Consider the following 23,138-nt stretch of genomic DNA (forward strand, 5'->3'; position numbering starts at 1 on the left):
CACACACACACACACACACTCCTCCCACACTCTGAGTGCTTACTGGGGAGCACTAAGTATTGTGGGAAACTGCTGTGTCTCTGCAGAGTTGGCTTCAGGCTTTGCCGTTTCCACCTGTGTGGCCTTGGACAGCTTGCCTCACTTCTCAGAGTCTGGATCTGGTCTGTAAAATGGAGCTGGTGATAAGGGTGTGGCTCTTTGAGTAGGAGGATTTGGTGAGATTGTGCACCTAGGATGGCACAAGAGTCAGGTGGTTTCATGTTTTCCGGAAGTGTGGGTATAATCGGCAATGGCAGCACCTTCAGCATAGGGTCCCTAGCCTAGACTGTCTCTCCTGTCTTCTTTGCATTTTCTTGTTGCTAGAAAAACCACAATGCTGTCTTTTGCCAGTTCCTTGGTCCTTAAAGAAACTTTGGGAGCAGGGAGCTATTTTTCCTTGTGAAAGGGACCGCAGAGATATAGGAGTGACAAAGGGAGGTGGCCTTTTTCTAAGGGACACTTTGTTCAATGACTGGGAAGAACTGGAAGGTTCACAAAGGCACAGCCCAGTTGGTAAAGAAGGAGCCTTGGTGGCACAGTAAGGTAAGTAACTGGACAGCTGATTTGAACCCACCAACCACAGCGCTGTGGGCTAATGCATCAGAATACAAAGTCGTTTGAACTGCAAGGTCAGTGGTTCAAGCTCACCATCTGCTCCTTGGGAACCCTATACAGGGTTGCTATGGGTTGGAATCGACTCGACAGCACTTAACAACAACAACAACCTCTCCTTGGGAGAAGGATGAGGCTGCCTCTGTAAAGATTTAGTCTTAAAACAACCCCTATGGCACAGTTTTGCTCTGTTCTGTAGGGTCACTGGACTTGATGGTGGTGGGTATAGAGGACAAGGATGTAAGCAGGCAGTTCAGAGGAACCTCAAATAATTCATAACCACATGAGCAGATGTTAAGACTCACTGGTAAATATTATTGTTTTTTAAGTGCTGTGGAATGGTTCCAACTCATAGCGATCCTGTATAGGGTTTCTGAGGAGCAACTGATGGGTGTGAACCACCAGCCTTGCAGTTAAGCAGTCCACTCCCATTGGTAATTAGAGAAGTGCAAGTTGAGCTGCAGGATTGACAAAGAGAGGCTATTGGCAAAGGTTGGCTATCCTGTGCTGGTGAGTGAGGGGACCCGGTGCTCAAGCCTGTAGTAAGAATCTGTGCTGGCATTTTGTAGGACTTTCCAGCAGGATGTAATACAGTCACAAAGCTTCCTGATCCATCAATTCATCTTCTTGGTATGAGTCCTAGAGAGACCCATTGTACATGCCCAGTAACTGTCTTTATACTGTTTGTAGTTGCAAAACCTGAGAACAAGTCCAGCACTCATAAGTAGTGGGAAGGTGAAAAGTGCAGCAATGTCCATAGGCTGGAAGGCTGTGTAGCACCAAATAAGATTTGTATTGTGATGGGAATGTTGCTAGGTAAGCAAGAATATTGTTAAGGGGGAGAAAAATCAAGTTGTAGCACAGAAATACAATATGATACCATTTCTGTGAAAATACTCATGAATCTTCCCCTCCCTCCAAATGGAAAAGATTTTCTAGGTGCAACTATAAGTAAATGCCTAGAGAATGGATAGGAAGAAAGCTCAACAAACTTATTGAGAGGTGGGTGGGCGTGAGGGTGACTCTAAGTATTTTAAATCAATGTATCTGTTTATTACATCTATAATTAGAGAGAATTTTCCAAAAAGGAAAAGAATCAATAGAATGTAGATCTGTGGGTATATTGCTTGGTAACTTGGCTTTCCTTTTGCCTTCCCTTGAAGGATTCTGAAAGGCTAATGGAGCAACAAGGAACCCTGCTAAAACGACTGGCAGAGGCTGACTCCGAGAAAGCGGTAACATAAAGCTCCCTGATTCCAACCATAGTTCATGATCTATAAACCCGAGTGATTGATCTTTCCCTGTCCTGTCTTCTCCACTGGACTTGCCTAGTGAGAGCTTGAATCACCAAGCTGAATGCCACACAAGGGATGATGAGGATGACGATGGATTGACAGACCATCAGGGTTCTGTTAACCTGGATTTCCTTATTCAGATTACGGATTAAAAGTCATCAAAAAGTATATATCATTTGACTCAACAATTCTAATAGAAATTTCTCCCAAGGCAGCATGTTACAAAGACTATTCCATGGAACCCTAAATTCCTCAAGATGTTAATGGGTGAAAGAAACCAAAGTGGGGAGATTTCATAGCCATATTGATTTATGAAACTACTGGCTGACCAGAACTAAAAGTTCTTTAAAAAGGTTTCTTAAAAAAAACTAAAAGTTCTTAAAAAGGTTTCTTAAAAAAATTTTTGAACCTTTGATATATTAATGCCCATCGTAAATGTGCAAGGGAAGGAAGAAAAATGGAAGCCATATAACCCAAGATTTGGCGTTGGCCCTTGATATCTGGCCAAACATCACTGTGGAAGGCATGGAACTCAGCATTCCTGGTGATGCTTCCTGAACCTTTTATTGCCATCTCAAAACCTTACTATTTTTTGTCTTTGCTACTGTTGGTTGTATTTAATTGTGGTAAATATATAGGTAAAGGAGTCCTGGTAGCATAGTGGATTACAAGTTGGGCTGCTGACTGTAAGAGCAGCAGTTTGAATCTGTCAGCTCTTCTGCAGGAGAAAGATGAGGCTTTCTGTTCCTGTAAATATTTACAGCCTCAGAACCCCCATACACGGTTGCTAGGAGTCAGAACTGACTCGGTGGCACACAACCACCACTACCACCATCTGGTTGGGAATTATGGGTAGTCTCGAAGCTTGAGGGTGTTTTCAGTGTTCTCCACACTATTACTTTTTAAGAAAATTGCAAAGTAAATACATGTTCATTGTTAAAAAAGCAAGTTTAACACAGATGGGTCTCTGCAACAAAGGGCTGTTGTACATGGAATCTTGGCCCTGGTAGTCAAACATTCACATTTTCCCTGTGAGTGTTTGAAAGGAAGGTTGGGCTTCCTTTCCCTTTCCAGGGAGCACATGACAATGTGTGTTCTCTCCCAGCGCCTGCTGTTACTACTGCAAGACAAGGACAAGGAAGTAGAAGAGCTGCTTCAGGAAATTCAATGTGAGAAGGTACTGTCCCTTAAACTTACTTTTTTTATGAGTCAGTGAAGCTGAGAGTGCACTTGCTGGGCTCTACACCTGGCTGATCTGCCACTGCTCTGTCTCTCCAAAGGCTCAAGCGAAGACAGCGTCTGAGCTTTCTAAGTCCATGGAGTCTATGCGTGGACATCTACAGGCTCAGCTTCGCTGCAAAGAGGCTGAGAACAGTCGCTTATGCATGCAGATCAAGGTAACTGTTGGCTCTGTAAGTGGGGAAGGGAGGAGGCAGGGTCTGGTAATCCAAGGGAGGGCATCCTGGCCATGAAAACCTCACCCAGCAAGGTTTTGTCCCCAAAGTTTATGGGACAGCTGCTGCCAAAGTACTCATGCTTCAGAGACACTCTGGGGCAGTGCCAAGAGCGTGAACAGAGACTCTGGAGGCCTTGGGTGCCCTGCTGAGAGTTGACTGGCCTGGGTGCCATGCCCATGGGTCCAACACTTAATCCCTTAAGCCAGAGGTGGGGAACAATTTTTCTGCCAAAATTTATAACATCATTCACGGACCATACAAAATTATCAACTTAAAAATTAACCTGCTATAGTTGGTCATACATTTAATTAACTCACCCCTAGTGTAATGGCTGGAACTGCGGTTGCCTTGGCAGGGGAAGATCAAATGATATTGTGAGCCTTATGTTCCCCACCCCTGCCTTAGGATGCTCTCAGATGTTCTTTGCATCTTTGCATCTGTGAGCCCAGTAACCCCTGAGGCCACAACCTCTGCTTTTTGACTGACTATATCCCTGCTGAGTGCCTGAGAGGAGGCAAAGGAAGTGAGGCCAGTTGGCTTAGTTGGCTTCTTTTCCTTTCTTCCTGTGCTAGGTGGGCATTCACACATGCAAACAAGTCTAGCATGGCCCATGTCCTCTGGGGGAGAGAACCCAAGCCAGCAATTACAACCTGCTATGATAAGTGCTAAGATAAAGAGAGATGCCTGGGGGAAGGAGTCCAGAGTTATTGTCTCATAGCACTGAGATTTGGGGTTCTGAGATGGGAAGGTGTGGAGTTTGGAGAACTGGAAGCAGCTGTGTGTGTGATCCACATGGGGGGAACCCACAGCTCCCATACAGTTGAGGACTGTTTTTCTCTGTCTCACTCTCTCTTCTCCATTTTCTCTTTCTGCATGTCTCTTTCTCCCTGTGACTCTCTTGCCTTGCCTTTCTTGTCTCTCACTTCCTCTCCCACTTTTCCTTGCCCCTCATTTGTTCCCTGCCTCCCCTTCCCCCAGAATCTGGAGCGCAGTGGGAACCAGCATAAGGCAGAAGTGGAGGCCATCATGGAGCAGCTTAAGGAACTGAAGCAGAAGGGAGACCGAGACAAAGAGACCTTGAAGAAGGCCATTCGAACTCAAAAGGAGCGAGCCGAGAAGAGTGAGGAGTATGCCGAGCACCTGCATGTGCAACTTGCAGACAAGGTAGTAGGCCTGGGGGTGGCCCCACTTCTTGCCTGCCCTGAGAGGGATGCATGATAATGCAGGTGGAGGTGGGGGTGGGGGCCTAGAGTTGGTTTGGGTGGATGAGGGTAGGTGGGTAGTGGTAGAAAAGTTGGAGGTGACCATGTAGTGGTAGAAAAGGGGGCATGAGCTGGTGGGTTAGGTGCTTGGCAGCAGGGAGAGGTAGGTAGTTGGTGGATTGGGTGGATGGCTGGTGATGATGGGAGGGATGGTTGGAAAATGTAGCCACAAATATGGTCAAGAAAGGGTTTGCAAACTGGGTGTGTGTGATTGCTGACAGTATAGGACCTGGGTTCCCCTCCATGATCCTCTGTGTTCTTTGGAAAGGTGGCTTGAAAGAGTGAGGTTTAAGCTAACAGGGTGCAGGATTGTCAAAGTGAGGTCAACCCCTGGCTCCCCAAGGTCTCAGTGCTGACCATCAAGCCAACAGCCCCTGTTATCCTGTGTTCTAGGATCTTTATGTTGCTGAAGCTTTGTCCACTCTGGAATCATGGCGGAGTCGCTACAACCAAGTTGTGAAAGACAAAGGAGACCTTGAGCTGGAAATTATCGTCTTGAATGAGTATGTCTGTGTGAAGAGAGGGAGGGCAGACTGATTGAGAGACTTGGCTGTATAGGTGGAAGAAGCCTAGTGGTTGGCAGCTCTTGTGGCTGCTGTTTGGTCTCCAGTGGTCAGGGATGGCATTGGGCTGAGGAGTGAATAGCCCTCAACCAGGGCTACCTGGTTGAAGCTGAGCTCAGGATCTGGCCTTACCCTAGGGTCCACCTCTACAGGCAGCCACTGTAGAGGAGTTGTGCTTCTCTGTTTCTTCTCAGAGGTCTGGGTCTGACTGTCTTGAAAGTATTGCTTTCTGTTCCCAGTCTGCAGCTGGGCACACTGGTATTCTCATTGCTTTTTTGGGGGGTATGGGGCAGCTGATGCTCTCTGTCATCAGTTTATTGTCTTACCAAGACCAGCTATGCAGTAGGTTGGTGCTATGGAGGAGGGGCAGAAGTGGCTTTCAAGTTGCCCATGACTTGAATTCACACCATTCTTGCCATCTGCAGTAACCGTTTGGTCATTCTTAGTGTCAAGCTGTATTTATTTGTTCATTCATTCTTTCAAGAAAATAATTATTGAACATCTACTACATACTAGACTATGTGCTGGCCTCTAGGGTTATAGCAGGAAGAGACAAAATGTGACCCCTGCCCTCATTGGGTTAGTTTGTACTCTAGAGGAGGTGACAGGGCTACAAGAGACCTGTACGCTGGGCTAAGGATGGGTCACAGAGGGAGCTAACTTTGTCTCCAGGTCAGGTAAGTTTTTCCTGAGGAGGCCGATAGGCAAATACATCCTGAGAACCTGTTGTGTGTAGTGGGCCCTTTGCCAGGTACTACAATCAGGGAATTCTCAGTCTACTGAGAGTAAACGGAGAATTAAAAGTAGAAAGATGTATGGTATAGATAAAGAGGGGTTTGGGAAGATGTCCTGAGAAGGGAAAGTCTGAACTGGGGTTTTAGATGAATAGGAGTTTGCCAGGTAAAATAGAACAATATTTTTGCTTGGGTGTTTGCTTCACCATTCACTTATTAAATATTTGCTGAATGGTGAACTGGAATTGCTCAGCGATGGAAGTACATACTATGCAAAGGTTCCAGGTGGAATGGTCTGTGGGCAAGAGAGACTCAGAGGTCTGTGAGCCTCAATGATCCTCTGAGGCTGCAGCCTCTGTTGGGAGTGAGGGCTGGGTGGGCAGCCCTCTTCAGAGTGACTTCTTTCCCTTCATGTGTCTCTTTACCCCACACACACTCCTGTAGCTTCCCGCCTTTGCTGGGCAGGCTTTCAGCCATATGAGCTAGCCAAGCATGGAACCTTCCTTCCCCTGGGAGACAAAAGTAAGTCAGCAATTATAAGTTAGCCAGTGTGATACATGCTGAGATGGAAAAGAATGCCTGAGGGAGGAATAGGAAGTATCACTGGCCATCCAACTTGGGGAGGGGTGGTGGTTCAGGGAAAGATTCTGCCCTAATACTGAGACCACCAAGCTGATGGAGGCCCTTTCATCCTAAGTTTCCAGGATCTTTATGTTACTGAAATTGAGTTGGATTGGGGAAGTGCTTTGGGAGCTAAGACGGAAATCTGCCTGAGGTCCTTGCCTTCAAGGAGTAGAACCGTAGAAGACTTTTTGGAGAAGAGGGTGGTAGGGGAAACAAATCTTAAAGGAAGTTATTCAGAGGTGTGATATAGACACAGGCATGCCACAAGCCTCGACACCAAGGCAAAGCAGTGCAGCTACCTCTTGGGGTGGGGATTGGAGAGTGGGGATTGGACAATAGGCAGGGTGCCAAGAGGTATGACATGGTAGCAACACTTGACCTCACTCCACACAGAGACTGTGACTCCTCAGAACCTGTGGACAGACAGTCCCCAGGTTATGAATGAGATCTTTTCCTAAGTATGTCTTTAAGTAAGTTTTTAAGCTGAACTTGTAGGTAAGTCAGAATAGGTTCATATTTAGTTTTGCTTTAGTTCAAGTAAAGGTAAGAAGACTTTTCCATGATTTGAAAATTGCACTTGGATCAAGTGAAGATGAATGTGATGAATTGGTTGCTCCATCATATTTAAAGGTGGTAGGGCAAAGTTATATAACATTAAAGGGCCAAGTGCAAATTGTTAAGTCCAGTTGTCGATAAGTCAGATGTTCTGTTGTTTGTAACCTGGGGACTCTGTTTTGATTGTCTGTTTTTGCTCTGTGACCTGCTAGCCGAGTGACAGATCTGGTAAACCAACAACAAACCTTGGAGGAGAAAATGCGTGAAGACCGGGACAGCCTGGTGGAGAGATTACACCGTCAGACGGCTGAATATTCTGCATTCAAGCTGGAGAACGAGAGGCTGAAGGTCTGTCATAAGGATGAGGTGTGGGACAGTGTGTTGAGAGTAGAGAGTTTAAAGACTCCACATGTATGGATAGGCATCAGAGCTGGAGCAAGAGGGACTTAAGATTTCTGGAGGTAACATCATGACATGTAATACAAGTTCTGTCTCTGTCTCTTGCTAGCTCTGGGATCTGGCAGTATACTTAATGTTTTATTTTTGTAATTTCCTAAGTGGAGGAAAAGGAGCCTTGGAGCACAGCGGGTTAAGTGTTGGGCTGCTAACAACAGTGTTGGTGCTACCAAGCCACCAGTCATGCACCATGGAGAAAGATGTGGCAGTCTGCTTCTGTAAAGACTTATAGCCTTGGAAACTCTATGGGAAAGTTCTACTGTGACCTAATGGGCCACTCTGAATCGACTCGATAGCAGTGAGTGTTTTAGTTTGGAAGTGGAGGAAATGAGGTCCATGTGAGAATGTGTGTGAACTACTCAGCACAAATCACTCAGCTCACTTTGATAGACGCAAACTGAGGTGGAGGCTCATGTTTACTTTCCTGGAGCACTGAAGCAGTCATTCTCACTTAGCCTCATCAAACCAAAAAACTTAAACCCATTGTGGTTGAGTTGAATTGTAATGCAGAGTGAGACCCTATAAAACAGAGTAGTAGAATTGCATCATAGGGTTCCAAAGCTATAGATCTTTATGGAAGCAGGCTGCCACATCTTTCTCCCTTGATGCATTTGAACCAGGCAACTTTTGGCTAACAGCTGAGTGTTTAATCATAACAGCACCACCAAGGTTCCTCTTAAACCTTCCAGCCTCAGCATTTCCGTTATTATGCCCATTGGATAGAATAAGAAAATGAGGGCTTAGAGAGGTGCAATTTCTTGACAGTATTTTGCCCTAGACTGTGTGGTTGAGATTTGAATCTGACTCCAGAGCCTTTACTCAACCCCTTGATAAATATACCCTTTCAGAGTGCCAGGGGCAAAAGGCACCTAACCAGAGCCAGGTTTGATCTTGGTTTTTATACTGAACTGGGCAGTAACATGGACTTTTTGTTGTTTGCTAAGTTAAATTTATTTTAAAGAAATACAGCATGTTGTTAGGTGCTTTTGAGTCATTTCTGATCCATAGCAACCTTATGCACAACAGAACAGATCAGTGCCCGATCTTGCAACATCCTTGTAATTCCTGATACGCTGGAGACAATTGTTGCTGCCACTGTGCCAGTCCATCATGTTGGGGGTCTCACCCCTTTTTTGCTGTCCCTCCACTTTACCAAAAGAGGTCCTTCTCACGTCCACCCTGATAATATGTCCAAAGTATGAGACAAAGTCTGGCCATCTTGGCTTCTAAGAAGCATTCTGGTTGTACTTCTTTCAATACAGATTTGTTTGTTCTTCTGGCAGCCCATGGTACCTTTAATATTCTTCAAGACCATAACTCAAATGCATCTGTTCTTCATTGTCCAACTTTCACATATATATGTGACTATTAAAAATACCATGGCTTGGGTCAGGTATACCTTAGTTCTCAAATGGACATCTTTGCTCTTTAGTACTTTAGAGAGATCGTGTGCAGCAGAGTTTGCCTAATGTAGTGCATAGTATGATTTCTTGACTACTGCTTCCATGAGTGTTGAAGTTGGATCCAAGCAAAATGAAGTCTGACAACTTCAACCTTTTCTCCATCTGTCATGATGTTATATATAGGTGCAGTGGTGAGGAGTTTTGTTTTCTTTATATTGAGGAGCAATCCATACTGAAGGCTATGGTCTTTGATCTTCATCAGTAAGTTTGCTTTCAACAAGCAAGGTTATATCATCAATATATTGCAGGTTGTTACTGAGTCTTCTTCCTGTCCTGATGCCACGTTCCTTATATAATCCAGCTTCTCAAATCATTTGCTCAGCATACAGATTGAGTAAGTGTGGTAAAAGAATACAACCCTGTTCATACCTTTCCTAATTTTAAACCATTCATTGTCACTTTGTTCTTTCCAAATGACTGCCTCTTAGTCTATGTACAAGTTCCTCATGAGCACAATTATTAAGTGTTCCAGAATACTCATTCTCTGCAATGTTGTCCATAGCTTGTCATGATCCACATAGTCGAAAGCCTTTGTGTAGTCAATAAAGCATAAGTAAACATCTTTTGGGTATTCTCTGTTTTCAAGCAAGATCCACCTGACATCAGCAATGATATTCCTTGTTCCATGCCCTCATCTTAATCCGCCTTGAACCTCCTTGAGCTCCCTATTAAAGGACTGTCGCAACTGTTTTTGAATTATCTTTAGCAAAAATTTACTTGGTGTGATAATAATTATATAATCTGATGATTTCTGCAGTCCTTTGAGTCTCCTCTCGGGAATGGTATGGATCTCTTCCAATCAATCAGTTGGCCAGGTGCTGTCTTCCAAATTTCTTGGCATAGATGGGTGTGTGCCTCCAGTGAGTGCTGCATCAGTTTGTCGAAAGATTTCAATTTGTATTCCATTCATCAATTCCCGGAACCTTGTTCGTCGCCAATGTCTTCAGTACACCTTGGACTTCTTCCTTTAGTACCATTGGCTCTTGATCATATGCTACCTCTTGAAATGGTTGAACATGGACTGTTTCTTTTTGGTACAGTGACTCAGTGTATTCCTTCCATCTTCTTTTGATGCTTTCTGCATCATTCAAGACAGACTCGGAAGAAGGAGAGGCAGAATGCTTCTGAATGTTTAGCCACTGAAAACTATGAATATCAGCGAAGCACTGTTAAATAGCACCAAAAAAATTTAAATATTGAAACATGATGAATAGCACCAGAATGTTGTCAAATATACTGCTGAAAGATAAGCCCTTCCAACCTGAAGGGTTGGAAGGTACTTAAAACATGACTGGAAAAGAGCTGCTTCCTCAAGTAGAGTTGATGTGATAACGTGAATAGAGTAAAAGTTTCAGGACTTTCATTGATGATGGGACTCAACTGAAAATGAGGAGAAACCACTGCAAACATCCATTGATAATTGGGACATGGAATGTATAAAGTATGAATCTTGGAAAATATGAAATTTTCAAAAATTAAACAGAATGCATAACATCGATATCCTAAGCATTAGTAAGCTGAAATGGACTGATATTGGCCGTTTTGAATTTGAAATCACATGGTTCTATGCGAGGAATGACAAATTGAAGTGGAATGGTGATGCATTCATCATTGAAAGGAACATTTCAAGATCTATTTTGAAATATAATGCTGTCTGTGGTAGGATAATATCCACATGCCTACAAAGACCAGTTAATACCACTGTTACTCAAATTTATGCACTAACCACTAAAGCAAGTGTTGATGAAATTAAAGAATTCTACCAACTTCTTCAGTCAGAAATTGATCAAACATGCAATCAAAATGTATTGCTAATTACTGGTGATCAGAATGCAAAGGTTGGAAATAAAGAGCAAGAATTAATAGTTGGAAAATACAGCATTGTTGGTAGAAAAGATGCTGGATATCGTGTGAGAATTTTGCAAGACTAATGACTTCTTCAATGCAAGTACCTTTTTAAAACAACATAAAAGATGACTATACATATGGATTTCACCAGGTGGAATACACAGAAATCAAATTGACTACATCTGTGGAAAGAGGCAGTTTGAAAGCTCTGAATCAGCCAAAACCAGGCCTGGGGCAGATTGGAACAGACCATTGCTCATATGCAAATTCAGGCTGAAGAAAATTAGAAGTCTGTGAGAACCAAAATATGACCTTGAACATTTTCCACCTGAATTTATAAATCAACTCAAGAATAGATTTGATGAATTAGACACTAATGACCGAAAACTAGAAGAGTTGTGGGATGACATCAAGAACATCATATAGGAAGAAAGCAAAAGGTCATTAAGGAGACAAGAAAGAAAAGATCAAAGTTGATGTCAGAAGAGACTCTGAAACTTGTTCTTCAGCATAGAGATGCTAAAGCAGATGAAGAAATGAGGAGGTAAAAGAGCTGAGCAGAAAATTTCAAAGGTCAGCTTGAGAAGACAAAGTCAAATATTAAGAAATGTGCTAAGATTTGGAATTAGAAAACCCAAAGAGAAGAAAATGCTGAACATTTCTCATACTGAAAGAACTGAGGAGAAAAATCTCAAATGAGAAACGTACATACCTCCTAGATTTTTCATATAGTGAATCCACTTTGTGTATTTATCACTTTGATCAATAATACTAGCCTCTCCTTGTAAAGGTAACTGATACCCTGACTCCTATCACCACAGATTAGTTTTCCTGTTTTTGAACTTTATGTATAGTTCACATACTCTTTTGCCTAGCTTCTTCTGTTCAACATTATGTTTGTAAAATCATTCTTGTAATACGTAGCACTTTTTTTTTTTTTTTTTGGTTTTGTCAAATATTTTATTGACTGTACTGTAAAACATGCATTATCTGTACATTCAAAAAGGAGCAAGCCACCTTGTCCTCACTGTCAAATGTGTCAGCTTGGCATACATGATGGAGATTAATGAAGTATCATGAGAGTAGTATGGTTCCTGAAAAGCTTCTACAATTTGAAGGAGGGTCTTAATCACGTGAAAAGGGAAGTGTTCACATTTAGTGAACCTGCATTTCATTGGAGCTATACAGTATTTGGTGGAGTCCTGGTGTGGTGCTGTGACTTAATGCACTAGACTGCAAAGTTAAGTCATTTGAATCGCAAGGTCAGTGGTTCAAGCTCACCAGTAGCTTCTTGGAAACCCTATACAGGGTCGCTATGGGTCAGAATCGACTCTACGGCACTTAACAACAACATACAGTATTTGGTAGTGTAGTGGTTAATGAATCGGGCTGCTAACCTCAAGATCAGCAGTTTGAAACTACCAGATGTTCCGCAGGAGAAAGATGAGGCTTTCTGCTCCCATAAAGATTTGAAGCCTCGGAAACCCTGTACCGGGTCACTATGAGTCGGAACCGACTCCATGGTACTTAACAACAACAACATACAGTATTTGTCATCTTAAAACAAATAAAAATAATTTTGTTTGTAGAAGATTACCACCCTGCCCCCAACTTTATTTGTCCCTCTAGTTTTCAGAAATTTTAATAAAAAAAAAAAATTACAAGTCTTTTGGAAATTGTGTTTATCGGAGCAGTAACTGAAATTTACTCTTTGGTTACTGAGGTGTATTGAATTTGAAGAAGATAATATCTCCGTGTTCAGCAATATAATTTCTGCCTTGCCTGTACTTTCCAGCAGCCTTCACTGCATTTTCAGAACCTTCTTCTTTAAAATGTTCGTATTTCGTTACTTCAGCCATAATGAACCCCTTTTCAAAATCTGTGTGAATCTTTCCTGCATCCTGAGGAGCCTTCGTCCCTCTCCTGATGGTTAACGCACGCAGTCCATCTGGGCCTGCAGTGAAAAAGTATTATTGTTGAAGTGCTGAAAACCCAGCTTCTTAATAGTTGTTGGCAAAGCTCTTTGTGTCATGTTTGCTTCCAGATACTTCTGTCGCTCCTCAGCACTCAATTCTTGAAACTTGAGTTGCAGGGCCCCACTAAAAGGAATGACCAAGGCACCTGGGTCATACTTGTCCATCCACTCTTTGATTTTGTTTTTCTTTCTAATGTAGTCTTTTTTCAGGAAGATTAAATATAGACCATTGGTTTTGAAGTCAGAAATAAGTGTTTATTCAAAACTTCAATCTCTTTGTCATTCCAGTCATGATAGAAGGGACAGGTTTCTTCTGATCTACAACCCATGATTTGACTTCGCACATTATGTCATACTCGGGTTTTAGTTGTTGTTTTTCCTCCTCTCACAGCCACCTTGTCTAGTTTATCTATAGTTGGCCCAAACATTTTCTCATCTTTGAGCTGAAGCACTTCATGTATTAAATCTGTATCTCAAATAGGATCTATATTTCTTCAACATGTGTGATATTATCTTCAAATGTGTAAGATGAAAGATTCCATCACAAGCACTATTATGAGATACAAAGGCATTTCCCAGCCCCTGTCCATTGTGAGCGCCTGTCACAAGGCCAACAATATCTACTCCATTTAGAAAGGCAGGAATTTTGCTTGCTGGTTAGTGGTACTGGCACAGAAAATCAAACCTCTCATCGGGCACAGATACTCTGCTCTCATGAGGATCAATAGTGCAGAATGGGAAATTTTCTGCTGAAGCCCGACAATTGGTTAATACTTTGAAGAAGGTGGATTTCCCAACATTTGGCAATCCAACAATACAGATTTTCAGGGAGGTTTCCAAATCTTCCAGTGGTTGGTGTTGTTAAGTGCTGTCAAGTCAGTTCTGACCCATAGTGACCCTGTATATAGGGTTTCCAAGGAGCAGCTGGTGAGCCTGAACCAGCTGTTTGCAGTTCAAATAGCTTTGCAGTCTGGTGCATTAACCCACAGTGCCACACCAGACTCCCATATTGCATCCTGCTTGGGACAGATGATGACTCAGGGTCCTAGCAACAGTACTACTGGCAGCGAGAGGCGGGGAGGAAGGAGGAGCACTTCATTAATTTTTATTGCTCTCTGGTATCTGTTATATGAATATTTATTCATTTTAGTGTTGATGAATGTAGGGTTGTTTCCTTATGCTGCCGTGAACATCTTTGTGTATCTTTTGGATTGCATATTTGGTGCATTTTAATTCATTATATGTGTCATTAGGTAGTATGCATAAGTTTAGCTGTGCTTTGTTGTTGAGTGCTGTCGAGTTGGTTTGACTCATTGCGACCCTATACAGGGTTTCCAAGGAGCTGCTGGTGGGTTTGAACCGCCGATCTTGCAGTTAGTAGCTTAGTGTTTATGCTACAGCACCATACCAGGAGTCCTTAGCTGTGGTTTGTTGTTGTTGTTAAGTGCCATCAAGTCGATTCCAACCCATAGCAACCCTGTAGATGTTGCCAAGTTGTAAAGTAGTTGTACAAATTTACATTCTCAACATTGGTATGTGAGAGCTATACTTGTCTCCTAATCTCTACTTGGTATTGTCTTTTTAAATTTAGCCACCCTTGGCTACAATTTGTTATATAGTATAGTTGTTGAATGAATTGAAAGCAGTCTTTGAGTATTTATATAACATTAGGAAATTTAGTTACATTATTATACATCTATGTCATATAGTGGTGGTTGGTTGGTGGTAATGTGCCGTGGAGTCGGTTCTGACTCATAGCGACCCTGTACAGGGTTTCCGAGGTTGTAAATCTTTACGGGAGCAGAAAGCCTCATCTTTCTCTTGCGGAACAGCTGGTAGTTTCGAATTGCTGACCTTGTGGTTCGCAGCACTATTTGTAACCCCTCTGCTATCAGAGCTCCTTACATGTCATATAGTATGGTCATTCAAAATGATGTTTATAGAAGTGTGTTTTCTTAAATATTATAGTTTTTTTTAAAGTAGAATATGCTCATAATAAACATTGAAAAATTTCAAAACGTTATGTAAATGTGGTATAAAAGTGAAGGTCTCTGGTAATCATTGCTGATATCAGATAGATCTTGACTGAAAGCAAAGAATTCCACAAAACTGAATCAAAGCAAATCATGGATAACATTGCTCAGAATTGGGAATTCGAGAACAGTTAGCTGTGTTCATATGGAACCTGTACACAAACCATGAGGCAGTGGTTCATATAGAACAAGGTTGTATACATGGTTCAAAATCAGGAAAGGTATATGACAGGGTTGTATTCTTTCGCTGTACTTATTCAATCTGGATCCTGATCAAATAATCTAGAAGCTAGACTTTATGAGGAAGAATGCAACATCTGGATTGGAGGAAGATTCATTAACAACCTGCAATATGCAGGTAATTCAACCTTGTTTGCTGAAAATGAAGCACTTAACTGATGAAGATAAAAGATTATAGTTTTAAGTATGGATTACACCTCAAGATCAAGAAAAAAATCCTCACAACTGGTCCAATAAACAATACCATGATAATTGATAAAAGATTAAAGCTGTCAAGGAATTAATTTTATTTTGATCCATGAGTGATACCCATTTAAGCAGCAGTCTGGAAATTAACCAACATAGTGCATTGGGCAAATCTGCAAAAGATTTCTTTAAAGTGTTAAAAAGTAAAAATGTCATTTTTAAAGACCAAGATTGCCTGATTCAAGCTTTCTATGTGTGCTAAAATTGAACAATGAATAAGGACAACTGGAGAATTGATTTGCCTTTGAATTATTGTGGTAACAAAGAAAATTAATATGCTGTACTTAGAGAGGAGTCCTGGTGTGGCACTTTAGGATAAGCCCTAGACCGTCAGTTCAGTTTGAACCACAAGGTTGGCAGTTCAAACCCACCAGTCACTCCTCAGAAGCCCTTTATAGGATTGCAATGAGTTGGAGCCAACTCGACTTGACAACAGTAATACTTACAGAAGAATGAACAAATCTGTGTTGGAAGAAGTACAGCCAGAATACTCGATAGAAGCAAGGATGATCAGACTTTGCCTCACATAGTTTAGACATGTTACCAGGAGGAACCAATGTCTAGAGAAGGAAAACATGCTTGGTAAGAGTAGTTTTTGTTGTTGTTAAGTGTTGTCAAGTCGGTTCCAACCCATAGTACCCTGTACAGGGTATCCGAGGCTGTCAATCTTTACGGGAGCAGAAAGCCTCATCTTTCTCCTGCGGGGAGTGGCTGGTAGTTTCGAACTGCTGGCCTTAATGTTCGCATCCCGATTCGTAACCACTACACTATCAGAGCTCCTTTGGTAAGAGTAGAGGGTCAATGAAAAAGAGGTAGACCCTCAACTCGATGGATTGACCATAGTGGCTGCAACAATGGGCTCAGACAGGCATGATAGTGAGGCTGGCCTCAGACTGGGCAGTGTTTCACCTGTTGTACATAAGGTCGTTAATGTTGGAACCAACTCAACAAAGATGGACATTGTTCACAGCTGATGTGCATGGTTTTAGTGTACATATTCAGACACACACATCTATCCATTATTCTGCAGCTGGCTTTTCTCATTTAATCATATTTCATGGACATCTTTTTAGGTCAGTTTACAAATTCTGTTTTCTTTTCAATGACTGCTTAATATTGTACCACACTGAGACGCCATGGTTGATTTTTTTTACCCCCATCTACTTAGGTGAGCGTTTGGGTTATTGTTGATGTTGTTAAGTGCCGTCGAGCTGGTTCCGACCCATAGCGACCCTGTACAGGGTTTCCGAGGCTATAAATCTTTATAGGAGCAGAAAGCCTCATCATAGGAGGAGGGTATTTATTAACTTGAGAAGACGCTCACAAGATAGTAATAAGAAAGTAAGCTGCAGATGAGTAAGTACAGTATACTCCCTGTTTTGCTTTAAAGTTAGCCACACATCTAAAGATACATAGACTTATGCAAAAGCCACATGAAGTTTTTTTTTTTTTTTTTTTTTCGCAGTTGTCTTTTTATCCTTGGTCTTATCTTCATTTAAGGATTCCTGGTGGCATAGTTACTTCAGCATTAGGCTGCTAACAGAAAAGTTGGTAGTTTGAACCCACCAGCCACTCTGCAAGAGAAAGGTGAAACATTCGGTTTCTGTAAAGATTTGCAGCCTTGGAAACACTGTGTAGCATTCTGTTCTTTCCTATAGAATCTCTATGAGTTGGAATCGACTTGATGGTGGGTTTGTTTTCATTTTTTTGAATGATTTTGTAATATAAATTTGTAATAACAAAGAAACGACAGAAGTCATTTACTTGGGTTGATCAAGTCTTACCCTTTTACCTCTCTAAGCTGTTGGTCCTTTGAAATAGAATTGAGGTAGGAATGCCATCTAATTCTGAACTTTCCTGCTAGTTACTTACAAAGCCCCCTTTTCTAGGCCAGCTTCACCCCGATGGAGGACAAACTCAATCAGGCGCACCTTGAGGTCCAACAGCTGAAGGCATCAGTTAAGAATTATGAGGGGATGATTGACAACTATAAGAGTCAGGTATGTCTCTCAGTGCCCTGGACCCCCTTTGAGGAAAGAAAATGCCTTTCCCCACATCCCTTTCAGGTTGGGAGGTTTCCACAAGGCCTCTTCTAGGAAGGGTGGATGTAGGTGTTTCTCACCAAAACTTTGCTCTGCCCAAAATAATCTGATATGTTGCTGGTTCCTAGGTAATGAAGACCAGATTAGAGGCTGATGAAGTGGCTGCCCAGCTGGAACGCTGTGACAAAGAGAACAAGATCCTTAAGGATGAGATGAACAAAGAGATTGAAGCGGTACTTCTCCCTTTCTTTGCTTCTTTCCATCCCGAGCTAGAACTGTCCCTCCTGTATGCCTTTGACCCTCCCTGATTCAGACACAAAGATTGGTTTTTTTCTTTATTGGCGGTCTGCGGCACTCTTGCGTGTATGTGTTCTTTCTCTGTTTCTTGACTCCTGTCTTCTCATCCTGCTGCCTCTTTTTCTCTTTTCCCCTCTGGTTTTCTTTTTCCTTTTCAATTTCCTTAAAAACAGAACTATTTTGTTCAGAGCATCCAAATGGACTTAAATCTGCAGGTAGAATATCTTTTAGGTATGCCTATTTAATTTTTATTTTTTTAAATTTTTTATGTTTTACTGTGAATTATATGATAGTTTACATGGGAGAACATTAGTTTTACATTCATCCTATCGTATATCGTTTCATTGCCATGGTTCCAATCCCCTCTATGCATCATCAACCAACCAAAGGGTATACCCTGCAAGCCTGCCCCCTACACTACTCCCCCCCACCCCCAGTCTTCAGCACACAGTCCCTCTCCCTCTCTGAATCTAAACTTCCCAGCTGCTCCATCGCTCCACGTCATCATCTCTGCCTCCATCTCAAGCATCGCTGCTTCTCTGGGTAGGGTCACGCTCTCCGCTCTTCTCCCTTCATGGTCCCAGGGACCTCCACTCCTAGACTGGAAAGTTAATCATTCCCTGCCTTGCTACAAAATATCTACCTTTACTTTTCCAACCCTCACAGTCAGTCCTGATAACAATTATTCACTATTGTACCACAAGAGATCTATCCGCATTTCATTTTATCAGCTCCGCCTAGACAAATTGGATAGTACTCACTGGAAATTCTGCCTTCCTCCAGGCCCCCTGGCTCTAGGTTCCCTCTTGAAAGCTTGTAAGCCAGTCACTTCTTGCCTTTGTTGGCCCCCCATTTTTGATAGCCAATGTCCAAGTTGCCCATCCCTGTCTACTCTGCGTCATTTGATTTCTTGACTGCTGCTTCCATGAGTATTGATAGTTGATCCAAGAAGAATGAATTCCTTGATAACTTCAGTCTTTTCTCCATTGATAAGAGTGTTGTTTATTTGTCCAGTGGTGAGGATTTTTGTTTTCTTTACTTTGAGATGCAATACATACCAAAGGCTGTGGTATTCCTCAGTAAATATTTTAAGTCCGTTTCACTTTCAGCAAGCAAGGTTGTATCATCTGCGTATCGCAGGTTGTTAATGAGTCTTCCTCTAGTCCTGATGCCAAATTTTTCTTCTCTAGCTGAGTAGCCTTGGTTAAATTGACAACTTCGCTATCTTGAGCCTCAATTTGCTGACCTAGAAAATTGGGAATAATAGCACCTGCTCAGTGAATTAAATGAGCAGCTGCAGAGAGCCTTAACACATGGATCCTGGCGCTTACTCCTGGTGCTTACTGCATGGTTGCTATTATTTAATAACAGAATGAGGGCAAGCTCAAGTGTTAGTCCGGCCTAGTGTATTACCTAAGAGAGCAGCTAGGCATCTACTTAGTGGTTGGCAGTGAGGTCAGGCCACACCCCTGTCGGTGAATTTTGCAGGATCTTCTGAGAATGGAGGGCAGCCCATCCTGATTTCAAAGGACTCTGCCTGGCTCCACAAGCAGCCCCGGCCCTTCCCAATGGTGGACATTCTCTGTCTTTCCAGGCTCGTCGGCAGTTCCAGTCCCAGCTGGCTGACCTACAGCAGCTGCCTGACATCCTCAAGATCACAGAGGCTAAGCTAGCTGAATGCCAGGACCAACTGCAGGGCTATGAGAGGAAGAATGTTGACCTCACAGCCATCATATCAGACCTGCGCAGCCGGGTAAGGGACTGGCAGAAAGGTTCCCACGAACTGGCCCGAGCAGGGGCCCGCATACCAAGATGAGCTGCATGCCCCCCAAGGGAGGACCACTTCCTTTTTCTTGGCTCCCGCTTTCTGAAAGGAGTGAGCTATCATCAGTGCTGTGAAATAAAAGTCTGGTGTGCCAAATGCTTCGTGTTGCACATAGTGATTATAGTTATAGGAGCCGTCATTCACTTGGATGGTTGGGCCCTCCTGCTCTTGCCCCATACCTGAGTGCTCCCACTCTCTGCTTGCCTCCTGCCCTTCATGCCTTTAGTCTCACACACACACATACACAAGTGAGACAGGAGCCAACTCCAAGATATAGAGTTACTTTTTCCCAAGCTCTCTTGTTTTAACAAACCCTTCCCTTACTCTTAACAGATCTGTTGACTGAGCTTCTGCCCGAAAGAGGGCTCCCTCACTCGGAGAAGCAAGGGAGCAAGGTTACTGGTACCATGCCTCCTCTGTCCAGAAAGTTATATGTCACTCATTTGCAGTGTGACCTTGGGAAGCCTTCCCCGTCTCTTGACCTACTCCCTTGTAAAAAGGATAAATGTAGCTATCTGCTAAAAGTATGTGCTCTGTGTTCTACATCAAATAAGCAATTTACTGATATTTCAATTCACCCAGGAACTCTGTGAAGTGTAGATGTTATCATTTGTAGAGAAGAAACCAAGGCATAGAGGGGAAAAGTCATTTCCTAAGGCCAGAGAGCTAATTACACGAGCCAGTTTCCAAACCCCTACTATCTATCCTCTTCTCTGTTGTATCTGAACATCCTCGATGACTGAGGCTTCTGCGTAAAGTAGTCCTCTGTCCTCTGTCCTCTGAGTAACTTCTTAAACTTGCCAGCCTTAAAATATTGAAAGATTTCCTGTTGCCTTGCTTACAGCTTGTCCCCAGTTAAGTGGAGAAAGAAATAATGATCAACGTAATTAATAAAGACAGACACTCCAGGGGGTGCCATGTGGGCCAACTGGGCTACTACTGCTTCTGCCTTCTCATGTCTAGTGTCATTCTCTGCTGGGTGACTCAGTTTGGCCTCCCCTGATAAGACAGCATTCTTGTGGTTCTTCAGGATCAACTCTCACTTCTCTTGGGATGCGAAAGTCTTTCGTCTTGGGAGTTGTGCCTAACCTTTTCCTGCTCTCTCTCCTCCAGGTTGTATACCGAGACCTGGACACCTGCTGAGGGCAGCATGCCTCTTGCCTGGGTGTGGATGACAGGTCATAAGGCAAAGAAGTTCTTTCATAAACCAGTCTGTGTTCCTGTCATTTTAGATCGAACACCAGGGGGACAAGCTGGAGATGGCGAGAGAGAAACATCAGGCTTCCCAGAAGCAAAATAAACAGCTGAGTCTGAAGGTGGATGAACTGGAGAGGTTAGAGGCACTTGGTCCCATCTCTGTCCTCTTCCTAGGACCTGCAACTTTTCAGCCACTTAGCTGCTTTGTGTTCAGTGTGCTGAAGTGTTTGCGGGACTCATGGCCCTGGATGGTACTAGGCAGACTTCAGGGGAGAAGCTGCTTCCATTTCAGTGGTAAGTGTCATGGGAGAGAGAGGAAGGTGGTCTCTTAGCTTGGGGGGATGCAGCACAAGATGAAGATCAGACCACCTAGAAGCATCAGAAAGACATGCTTTACCCAAGCAGGACCTAGCTAGAGTGGAAAAGCCAAATACACTATGATGAGGGCATTTCTCCCTCATTTTGTTCTTTGTTCCTGGTCATCCTTCCCTGATACCTTTCTGTCTGGCTCTTTTGTTAAACTTCTGGATTGTTGAAGGCAATCAGCAGTGAAGAGTTTACCTGTTGGAATTAGAACCCCTGGCCTTGAGTCCTAGCTCTGCCACTTAACTGTTTGGTGATCTTGAACAAATAATTTCACCCCCTTTCAACCTCAGTTTCCTCATCTTTAGGAAGGGTTCAAGATTGGGGTGATAATTTAGCTTATGGAGTTATTGTGAGTCTTCATCAAGATAATGCCTTATAAGGCATAGAGAAATGTTCAATATGTGTTAGCTGGATTTATTCCACTTTTAAATATGAGAAAACTGAGGCTAGGAGAGAGGTTAAGTGACTTAGCCAAGGTCACACAGCTGTACTGGCAAAGCTGTGACTAGAGCTGTGCTTGCATTCCTTCAAAGTTCATCTTCCCAACCAAACCCACTGCTGTTGACGCAAAGTGACCCTTAAAAGACAGAACTGGCCCCATCTCTCCCATAGCACGGCTGGTGGGTTTGAATCACCAACCTTTTCTTTAGCAGTTGAGCATTTAACCACTTCATAACCAAGGCTCTTCAAAGTTTGTGTTAGCATCTGTAAATGGAGGCTGGAGATCCTTGGCAATGGGCAGGCTTTAATTTCAGAGATGAAGGGCTTGAGGCCCTAGGAAGCTGTAACTGCCCAGATGGTGGGCTAATGTACCAGGAAGCAGGGATTTGAATCAGGTGGACTGAGTCTCTGTTCACCTCCTTAAATTGGAAGGTGCTCTGGAAGTACATCAGGATAGTCACCTGAGGTGTTGAGAGGTCCAGCTGAAGTCCTTTTGTGAGACAGCAGTGAATAGTAGAAGTTGGAAGCATGGGTTGGGGAGACAGACCTGCCCTCTGTGTTGACCTTGGGCCAATGATTTCACCTCTCTGAGACTCTGTCTTCATTTGTAAAATGTGGACAATAACACTACACCCCGTGCTGTAAGTTTCTGTGTTATGTGTGGTGATATGCACACTTGCACAGCCTGTGGTCGTCCATACTTGCTTTTCCCCCTCTTCCTACTGTATTCTAACCAGCTTCTCCAGTTATACAGTTCCTTGGCTGTCTTACTGATCTACAAATCTTGGTCGATTACTCTGGCTCCTTGGAGATTCTCGGCGTGATGAGAGCCTCGATCCCGAAGTGGCTGACCGCCCCCTGGTGGGATGAAACAGAACAGGTGGGAATATGAGGAAATCTGATTGACTGCTTTCACCTAGGAAACTGGAGGCGACCAGTGCCCAGAACATAGAGTTCCTACAGGTGATTGCCAAGAGGGAGGAGGCCATCCATCAGTCCCAACTGCGGCTGGAAGAGAAAACCCGAGAGTGTGGGACCTTGGCAAGGCAATTGGAGAGCGCTATTGAAGATGCTAGAAGGCAGGTAAGTCTCAGTTCCATTATTACCTAGCTCTGTGACCTTGGTAGATCACCTAACCTCTCTGAGCCTACTTTCCCATCTGCCCCTCAAAATCCATTGTCATCGAGTAAATTCTGACTCATAGCAATCTGATAAGACAGAGTAGAACTGCCCCATAGTGTTTCCAAGGCTGTACATCTTTGCAGAAAAAGCTTGCCTGCCGCATCTGTCTCCTTCTGAGAGGCTGTTGGGTTCAAATCACCAACCTCTTGGTTAGCAGATGAAGGTTTAACCACTCTGTCACCAGGGCTTTTGCCCCATCTTAAAATCAGGCTGAATCATAGTGCCTGCCTCATGTATTTGTTTTATGGATCAAATAAGTAATTATTGTAAGGGGCTTAGCACTTTATTCATGATGAATGTGATGTAATTGCTGCTTTGTTGTGACTCAAGCAGGTATACCACATCTTTTATGAGGAGTCAGAGGCATTGAGACGGGGCAGGTGAAG

General features: G+C 43.1%; 1 protein-coding gene and 1 pseudogene across 9 annotated transcripts in view; one reads left to right on the plus strand and one right to left on the minus strand.

Moving 5' to 3' along the window:
- The window catches only part of ODF2 (outer dense fiber of sperm tails 2), a 52,541-nt gene that overhangs the window by 22,386 nt on the left and 7,017 nt on the right, over positions 1–23,138 (plus strand). For 4 of the 9 annotated variants that reach the window (XM_006834829.1, XM_006834828.1, XM_006834827.1 and 1 more), the window contains 11 exons: positions 1,815–1,886; positions 3,052–3,123; positions 3,227–3,343; positions 4,382–4,567; positions 5,059–5,168; positions 7,354–7,489; positions 17,292–17,402; positions 17,573–17,677; positions 19,336–19,494; positions 20,799–20,899; positions 22,491–22,653. In XM_006834829.1, the coding sequence (XP_006834892.1) occupies positions 1,815–1,886; positions 3,052–3,123; positions 3,227–3,343; positions 4,382–4,567; positions 5,059–5,168; positions 7,354–7,489; positions 17,292–17,402; positions 17,573–17,677; positions 19,336–19,494; positions 20,799–20,899; positions 22,491–22,653 (1,332 nt within the window). Of the gene's footprint in view, positions 1–1,814; positions 1,887–3,051; positions 3,124–3,226; positions 3,344–4,381; positions 4,568–5,058; positions 5,169–7,353; positions 7,490–17,291; positions 17,403–17,572; positions 17,678–19,335; positions 19,666–20,798; positions 20,900–22,490; positions 22,654–23,138 lie in introns of those variants that run through there. The other 5 variants (XM_006834834.1, XM_006834831.1, XM_006834835.1 and 2 more) reach the window with 3 other exon arrangements.
- Positions 12,591–16,540, minus strand: LOC102811818 (annotated as a pseudogene).

The sequence above is a fragment of the Chrysochloris asiatica genome, unplaced genomic scaffold (assembly GCF_000296735.1).
Source record: "Chrysochloris asiatica unplaced genomic scaffold, ChrAsi1.0 scaffold00014, whole genome shotgun sequence".
NCBI classification, from domain to species: domain Eukaryota; kingdom Metazoa; phylum Chordata; class Mammalia; order Afrosoricida; family Chrysochloridae; genus Chrysochloris; species Chrysochloris asiatica.